Below are 9,102 nucleotides of genomic sequence, written 5' to 3'. Positions count from 1 at the left end.
TAATGTTACAGTTGGTTCCTGTAACACAATAAACTGTCATAGGCTCCTTGTGCTATTGTTCTCCTTTTTGTTTTTTTATCTGAGCCCAAATGTTGCATGATCATGGTAGATGACAGCATTCTCTTTTGTGGAATTTTGATGCACTTTTTGGTGGAAGTAGCTGCTGCCATGGGACCTGTTAATAACCACACACAAGTATCAGGCGTTAATTTCAACTGATGTGCATTTCAGCGGATCTCAAAAGCACAAAATACAAGCCACACAACTGGTTTGGTGTCGGTCACAATTATGCTGACGACTCTTTGAACAATAACCTGCACGACCTCAAGGAATTTGTACAAATTAAAGACGCACAAGGTGGACATCTGTTGGAAAAACAATACTCCCTCCACCTTATCGAAAAATCTTTTGTTACAAGAATTTAACTCCAAATCACCCTATTAATGTCATTTTTGTGATACAAATTTTACTCATAAGTACATAATTTTGAATACGAATCTAATGACACCAACTTATTAATTTTGAATACGAATCTAATGACACCAACTTATATCACAAAAGTTAAATACTAATGATCAATAACTTATCATAATGAAACAAATACACTTTACATTCTTGGACACAGACTGACCGCACTACATTGCATCCACAGACGATCTAGAGCGACAGAGGCAGACAAACAAAGAGGAATCACATGTTCACGCTGTACGTTGAATTTGAGACCTCCCCAATCCACCCCACTCCTAACAGCCTAGTATCACACAGCCAACTCCTATCACAACTCAAAAAGACATCAGCAGATACAACGGTCACCTCCAGTGAAACTCCCGACCCACAGTTGCTATCTCAAACAAACACCAACTCAACACAAGCAGAACGGTCTTTGCTGCTCTGCCACCCAATAACTTGCCTGAAATTCACTCAGCTTTGGCTTTGCCTTTGCTGCTCGTCCCTGGTGGGTATCTTACACAATCTCCGTCTTTGCCTTGACAACAGATCATCACCATGCTCATAGGTTCAGGGTGCCCTTCCTATCCACACCAATCCCAGAAGCACGCACACAAAAAGATGTGTTTCTTAGCAGCATTCCTGTTCTGGTTGGGGGACCAGCTTGTGCAGGTTTGATGTGCCCTGAAACACAGTTGTTCGTCCACCCTTGAGGTATTCGCGCAGCTGCAAAACACAATAAAATTTACATAAGTGCAACCTCAAGCAAATCCTTCGGTCTCACACACGCTTGCAAGTTGGACCTAGGAACATATACAAACCTCATCCTGGCTTATCTTTGTGAACCCAAACCGCTCCGTCCAGATAGACTCCGCTTCCTCTGCAGCTGGTAGCACAAAATGTTTCACCTCCAAATATGCCAAAAGTCGTTCTATGCAGGCAAAAAGCGCTTGGAAATACCCCTGCTCAGTTCACAGAAGAAAAGAAAGATCAATGCTAGAGTACGTCAGGTCTTGTCTCAACAACGACAAACAACTTTGTAACAAGGAAAGCCCCAATTCTGCATTTAAACTCAATCCAACTACTAAAACTTGTTCCGAAGATCTAAAACATCCTGTATCACCAAAACCATCTTTCAAAGGCTATAGCACACCTACTGCAGTTAGACCATTCTTGCTGTCCCTTATCCACAGGGGGGCATTGGAGCAACTATGCATTGAAGGCTTGCAGCAATACATGATCTATGGAGCTGGTTTATTTCAGACTCCATACGCTCAAAATATTCACTCTTTATGTTCCAATTAAAACTTGAATTATAATACCATCCAATGCTTTACGAACTTACCAAGCCTTGGCTATCCCGACTTGTAGCAACCAACGGCAGCTCAGCAATTTCACTACCCATGATGCGGAAAAGACCGGCAGAAACTACAGTGTTGCTGCATCAACAAAATTAATTAGAGTAGCTTAACTCTTGAGACAATTGATTGACAATGTCATTTCATTTTCTGCAAGAAACAATCTAAGACAAAAATTTACCGCACAGTTAACACAGCACAATACATTCCTGTGTAATCTTGATCCCTTGCGCTCCTCCTGGAAACAAGCGTATATTATTTCCACAATTTTGATTTGCGTGTGATACAAGTAAACAAGGTAGACACTAGACCGTACCCATAAACCATGGCTGGAATGAGGTCCCGTCCAGTTGTTATCTGGATAATGGGATCAAATGTTTCCTGCAGAAATGGAAATAGTATAAAGTGAATCCCAGGTTTTGAATAAACAAAAACTTCTTTATGTCTGCTAAGCAGAATCTGCAATCATTTCCCCTACTGTAAGCCGAGCCTGAACTTGAATAATGTCAGTTAGTGAAGTGAAGATGCTTTTATTCTGTCAATTTTTTTCTTGTTGATTTATAGCTTAACCATCAGGTTTGCAAGGTTATACATGAAATGGGGAGCATGTAAAGCAAGATATCCACTATATTCACCTCCATTATCAGAAAATACACTCCATACAAACCTGCATAAGGATACTTTGTTTTCTTAACACACTACACATGTGCAACATCCTGGTCATAAGTAATTGCAAATTCTACCAAGTGTTAACAATCAATAGGCACCTGTCATAAAAAAATTAATATCCAGTATGAAGTGACAGAAACTCACATGAAAAATTGCAACTGCTTTGGAAAGCACCAATTTGCTGTCTTCTGAACTCTTATCCTTCAAAATTCTCCATCTAACATCAAGGTCAACATCCGCATCTAAACCTTTCTCTTCTCGCTTCTTCTTAATAACATCTAGATCCATGGTATGGACAGGTTCGCCTCCACGGTTAAGTAAGTCTTGCAGTGTCCGGTTAATCCTCACACAGTCGGTGGAACAATACCATGCCCCTTCAGGCAATGCCTGCATTAGTTAATTATTAATATGGTGCTAAGTTTCTGCTACAAACTCTTCCAGATGTCTCAGGTTAGAAAAATCACCGTCAGATCAGCCATGTTATGTTCCTTGAGGCAACCAACGTGATATTCTCTACCGCACTGGTCAAAACAGACATGAATGACTTACTGTTACAAATTACCACTGCTGCCTTATATAAAGCACAAGACAGAAACAGCAGGATAACACTCTGTATATAGATCATGGAAGGACACTAGTATCAGCATTCACAGAGGTAAACCATGGTCTATAACCATATATGATTGGTAAACGTACTTGGTCACAAAGCAGCACAGTCCGGGTACTGAATTTCTTTTTGCTGAAATCATGGAGCCTGCCAAAATAATTCAAACAGACAATGTCCATGGATTATATATAGATATGTATATGAAAAAAAGACACTTCAGAAACTTGGGTTTGTATTCAACTGCACTATTCAGACACAACATGTGCTCCTAGTACACGTATATCTATCCGGCACCTCTCTATGATTGTGCTGCACAGGTTTTTACAAATGAAAGCATATATAAAAAACAAAACTGCATACTAAATCCTGAAGTAGATGTTATGGCACTTATGGCTCTGAAGAAATGTTATAGCACTCGGCAAAGTAGCCATTAAACGAAAACAATCTGTAACTTTCTTTCTTGTAAAAGGTACTTCTCGCAGTCGACTGGTTAGAGCGTTGAACTTTGGGAGTTGTTGGGAGTCTCCCCCTGTGGTCGAGTCCTCTCTTTTTTTCTTTACTTTCACAAACCCATAACAAGCACAGCAACTAGAAATTATGAACTAATGGTAACACAGAATTAACTAGGGTAGATAAAGCTTAAAGAAAAATAACAAAATTAACATCTATGCAAAAGTAATCAGCGAGTTGGTAAGGGTTAAAGATATTAAGCATTCAGATATTGATCTCCCTTAGCTCAACCAGTATATAAAGCAAATACCAGTACTTGATAAGAGGCAAATTTCCTCTGTTGGCCTAGGAAATGTTTGAGGAAAGTCTGGAAGCACATATAGCTTATGAAAGCATAAAAGAAAAGCAAGCCCAAGTGAATATACAAGCACCATGACAATTGACGAACACTTACTTGCACAGTGCACAACCGCCAAATCCAGTATCGAGTGATGTAGCAATGCGTATAGACCGTGTGAATATTTCTTCCAAGGGATCAGCTCCTTCAATCCTCCCAGCAGCTATTGCATTGTTGTTATATGCCAAACAACTTTCCCTCTGTTGTCTATTCTCACAATATCGGCAACACCAAGTTCCCTTCGGGGTAGCAAACAAGCCAACACATTCTGCAATAGATGGATAGGGAGGAAATACATCATAACAGTAATGAGAATCAACCAATGCAGCTCTTTTCAAAAGGGTTCACTAAAAGGTATATATGAAACATAATTCTTGATTTCACCAGATGTTAGAAATAAGAACCGCAAGATGGCAGTAAGAAACAGTTGAACATGAGTGAAAAAATGCAGCATTGTAATTCAAAGAAAAAGATTATACAACAGGAATCCCCATGTAGACTACAAATCGAGCATAGTGTTACAACATAATTTAGGTAGATTTTGGAAGGTCTGACACCTGGATTTCAAGCATCAGTAAAATATCTGTAGACAGTAAATTTAGCCTTCCACTAGAAAACATATATTTCGACATACCATATCGTAATGAAAAAGTTAAATGTAGCTTAATTGAGCAGTAAGCAAACACGAAGCATCTCATACAAACTATGGCTATGCATAATGTCATTACCTCTGTGAAAAGCTCTTGGACAGGTATCACAAAGGAGAAGCTGACCACCATCTGAACAAATGCTGCACAAGTCATCACTTTGTCTGTTTGACATCTTTTGACCTTTTGAGAGTGAAATTGACAGCTCATGCAGTGAAACACCATTCGACATATATATGTTGTGGTACCTACAATAGAATTTGTGGAAGGGATTAGAGTTTTGAGTTGTATTCTTACAAAAATAAACTGCACGAATATACTCACGGTTTGCGTCGAGCAGCTCGACCAGCATGAGCTTCAAATTGTGAAGGACTAACCTGTCCATTGAATTAAATGAATTCGAGAATTAGACTGGGCTTGATTATCAGTTGAGTTGTTAAGTGCCATTAAATTTCAACATGTATCTAACGAAAGGGGCTACAACTTACCACTGTGTTGCAGCAATGACAATAGATCCCAAGTTCCTTTATATATCCATCTAGTAACCTCTAGAAAGATGTCGCTACAAGTGTTAATAACAAAATAACATTTGCACTGGCTGAAAACAGTAAGTTGCGAGACGAAAAGTAAGAAAGTGACCTTTCCACCAACATAGTAGCCGACATCAGTACCCTCTGGTAAAACACCACTCATGAAAACCACCTTATGCAACCCCTTATCCCTATTTTTTTGTAATAAAATAGCAAATTGGGGATTATGAGGTGTGAATAACTCAAGGAAAAGGATGCTTATCATAATTGACAATACCTACTTTCTTGTAAGCCTTCCTACACTCACAGACTTTGCTCCTGGGGATGTACTTTTATAACCCTTGGCAGATGAAGTCGAACCACGTGCAATTTTTAGTGACCTAAATGAAAGTAGGGCAACAGCCAATGATTTGGAACCCCATGCAAATACTTTTGATGTTGCAAAAAAAATGGAATGACCACATCTATTACAAAGATTACCTGGTACTATTCTTAGCTCCCTTGGATTCAAGACATGAATCACAAAACAAAGCAAATTTCCCACTGCGGAGTGTGCTGAATGAACCTGAAAGATTAGATATTGATCAATATTTGAGAAATTAACAAAACCGAGCTAGGTGAGTTAGGTATGGATGAGAGGAGAAACCACCCACTTTTGCAGGTTTGGCATCTGAATGTTCTCTTCTGAGGTGCTGGGCCTATCGCCTTCTGTATTGCTGACTCCAACATGTCTAAGGTAGCATCTGCGCATGCCCTCAACACATCATGCAGATTATTTCCATTTTCCAGGAAAATGTAGTCGGATGGGTGCTTTTTGGTACTGCCAGCATGCACCTCAAAATAGTAAGGTGAAACGACCTGCAATTCAAAGGCACATTGGTTCAACCCGCAAAAGTTTTTTTTTGACCAAATTAACTCTTCAATTTTTTGACCAAATGCGTGGTGAGCACAAAGCGAACTATTCTTTAACCCTCAAAAGTTGGGATAGAAAGGTGGTGATTTTGGAGAAGAGGAGAGAAAACTCACCTTTCGGCCTTTGCACGAAAAGCAAGCGCACAATATGCCGGCACGCTTGATAACTCCCCGGAGTACTGCCCGCTGAAATAAGACCAGAAACAGATCCCTGGTCAAAATTACAGCAACCATGAAACTATATAACCACAAAAAGGTTCAGCATTGGGTGGGTAAATAGAGAGAGGAGAGCATATACCTTGCCTTTCCTCATGATGTACTTGACGGGCTGGCCTTCGAGCAGGCCGGTGGCGAGAAGCTCCCTGAGGTTGGTGGGGATCTTGTTTGTATTCCGTTTGTTGCTGCTGATACTTGTGGTAGTGTTGGGGGGTGGCGAGGAGGCATTGCTGGCGGTGGTGGTACCCGAGAGGTCGTCGTCGTTGCTGTCCTTATCCTTGATTAAGAGTGATCTAGTGAAGCGCCGGAGAGCTGGACCGGGCCTGTCGTCCTCCTCTTCCTCCGGCGGTTCAGGCTTGGGCTTGAGTGGAGTGGCATTGTGAGGAGGAGCAGCGGTAGGAGAGGGAGGTTTGTGGTGGAGCATGGAGCGCGTGATCCGCCTAGGCGGCGACTCCGGCGGGATGATGATGATGTTGGTGTGGCGTGCGGGATCCGCTTCGGCCTCGGGCTGCGGCTGTGGGGGTGGAGTGGAAAGCGGCGGCTGAGGGCTGGTGGGCTCAGCAGCCATCAAGGCGAGCACGGGGCCGGTGGCGTCGTCCCCTTGGCCTTGGTGAGGAGGGGGAGGATCTGGAGGGCGCCGGCGCTTGGCCTTGGAGAAGTTGGGGTCGGGAGCGGGCGATGAGGTGAGGTTGCGGGACGAGCGGCGGGTGCGGCCGAGGGGCGCGGTGGAAGACGAGAGGGCGGCCTGGGAGGCGATGGCGAAGGCGAATTCGCGCTTGAGGCCGGCGCGGACGCCGGAGCGCAGCACGAAGGAATTGGCGGCGCCGTCCGGCTCGTCCTCCATGGTGGATCCCTCCGCCGTCGTCATCCTCAACTCATTCGGCAAGAACCGGATTGGATCGAGAGAGCATGGCAGCAGCTAGCTGCCTGGAATCCAATCCTATCCCCACCCCCCCCCCCCCCTATGAGAAGCGGATTTGGTCCGATCGATCCACTCACCTCTCTCTCTCTCTCTCTCTCTCTCTCTCTCTGCAACTGCAACGGGAGGGATGGGGAGGAACTCCACACGGAGAGGTCGTCAGAATTGGAATTGGGATTGGGATTGGGATTTGGTCGAGACAGAGAAGAGGAAGCTGCTCTAGCTGCTAATCTCTACTGGCTGCTACAGTGATTGACAGGCTTGCTCGTGCTCACCATTGCCCATGGAATTTACGTCTTGGTCCTTCTTCGCAATAGAATTTATGTTCAGATCTCCAGGAGAAAGCCTAGCCAAGGGATATGTTAGAAAATAAAAAAAAAGGCACGTGAGGTTGAAAGCTTTTCTGGTAATTAAACTGACGGGTCGAGAGATCCGGAGTCTCGCTGATATTCAGAGCACCTTTACGGACCGTGACTTCATCAAGCCGTCTAGGCCGGATCCTGACCGACTGGCGGATAAAAAAAGCATAACTGGTGTCCCCAACCTAGGAGATGACCAGAGACTAGGTTCACCACGGTTTCGATTGAGGTCCTCTGAGCAGACTCCGCCTTATACATGTCACTTTCCCCGACTCATAAGGTCGAGGTCGGACGGACTTCGCACACTAATCGTTCATTAAGGCCAAATGCTAAGAATAAGGATAGACACGCCGGAATCAACTTGTCGTGCAGGCCAACCACTCTCTCCACGGAACGGAGGTTAGTCTCCTCTGTTGCCACAGTGAGGGGATACTATTCCACCTGCCCGTCCTTGCGAAGAAATGGAACGTAACATTATCACGACGCGGTGGATATGCCTCCATCAAAACGAAATGACGAGGCGTAACGTTAGGGACGGAGTGTAACTACCGTACCGTACCTATCGCCGCACGCTCGTCCCCGACCGACGGAGCATGACGCACAGGGACTAAGATAAAACGGCCACCCGACAATGCAGGATTTGAACGGCGGTCATCGGAAAATCGTGACCGACAAAGTTGGAGGTCCCGACTGACAGAGCTGGCGACTCAGACCGGCGAAGCGAGAAACGCTCTCTCTTTCTACCTTACTCTTTCTACCTTTGGTTCCCCTGAAACAAAGACCCTCTTTGAACTATATAAAAGGAAGGATCATCCGTCTAGCAAAGGCATGTTGACATATCTCGATCATACCATATCATCCACTCACAAGCTTGTAACTCCCTAATTCTCATGAGTATCTGGACTCAAGCAATACATCCGACCGACCTCTGACTGGACGTAGGGCACATTTAACTGAATTAGTATAAATCTTGAGTCATTATATGCTATAAATCTTGAGTTATTTTGTGTTAGGCCACCCTATCACGATGTACATACACACTTCGAGTAGAATTAGCTACCGGCTATTTTCGAAACCGATGTTAACATATATAAGCCCTTTTGAGGGACTCCAGCTAAATCCTAATCCCTTTAGATTTAGATTAGAGGGAGTCCAGCTATTAGCCTAATCTTTTAGAGGTGAGGGAGTAAAATTTTCTACAACAATGGATCAATCAAATCTGAACTTTTGGTCACAGGATAAATGCAACCAGCAACATCAAAAGAACTCATTATCTCTTAGGTTCTCGTATTTTTCTTTATATCTTAGGTTCTCGGTAACAATTAATTAAATCAGAATATATATATATATTATTGTACCATGAGATGTATTATAAAAGGAATTGAAAGAAATCTCGAACAGTGAATATAACATGTTGGCTGTGGGAACATAGCCTACACAATCCATATGAAAAAAGAACTTATTATGAACACAGTAACCCTTTGGTGTTTTTACTTCCCGGTTGAAAGTCAGCGTTGACAAAGAGCACGAACCGGTGAATAAAACAAGAATAAAGTCAGCGTCTGTGACGGTGAGGAGGGTACACGAGAGT

General features: G+C 43.2%; 1 protein-coding gene across 1 annotated transcript; it reads right to left on the bottom strand.

The window, feature by feature from the left end:
• Window positions 1-550: 550 nt before the first annotated feature.
• On the bottom strand, window positions 551-7,470 carry LOC112891032. Its single transcript, XM_025957925.1, has 18 exons — window positions 6,316-7,470; window positions 6,132-6,203; window positions 5,759-5,963; window positions 5,586-5,670; window positions 5,387-5,485; window positions 5,215-5,296; window positions 5,064-5,123; window positions 4,900-4,952; window positions 4,657-4,823; window positions 3,986-4,196; window positions 3,171-3,228; window positions 2,939-2,995; window positions 2,619-2,861; window positions 2,122-2,186; window positions 1,987-2,043; window positions 1,793-1,886; window positions 1,269-1,409; window positions 551-1,173 (listed from the first exon to the last, which is right to left on the bottom strand). Exons 1-18 carry the CDS (start codon window positions 7,099-7,101, stop codon window positions 1,078-1,080), a joined length of 2,631 nt encoding a protein of 876 aa, XP_025813710.1. The 5' UTR covers window positions 7,102-7,470; the 3' UTR covers window positions 551-1,077.
• Between the last annotated feature and the right edge of the window lie 1,632 nt (window positions 7,471-9,102).

Source organism: Panicum hallii, chromosome 4 (genome assembly GCF_002211085.1).
Source record: "Panicum hallii strain FIL2 chromosome 4, PHallii_v3.1, whole genome shotgun sequence".
NCBI classification, from domain to species: domain Eukaryota; kingdom Viridiplantae; phylum Streptophyta; class Magnoliopsida; order Poales; family Poaceae; genus Panicum; species Panicum hallii.
Note: the sequence above shows the minus strand (reverse complement) of the source record. Positions and strands in the feature narration are given on the sequence as shown.

Excerpts from the sequence above, each read along its gene's own strand:
- LOC112891032 (XM_025957925.1), bottom strand. The coding sequence starts at position 7,101 with ATGACGACGGCGGAGGGATCCACCATGGAGGACGAGCCGGACGGCGCC. Across the intron at positions 5,964-6,131 it reads TTTCGTGCAAAGGCCGAAAG|GTCGTTTCACCTTACTATTT; the intron begins GTGAGTTTTCTC and ends TTTGAATTGCAG. Across the intron at positions 1,410-1,792 it reads GTCGGGATAGCCAAGGCTTG|GGGTATTTCCAAGCGCTTTT; the intron begins GTAAGTTCGTAA and ends TGAACTGAGCAG.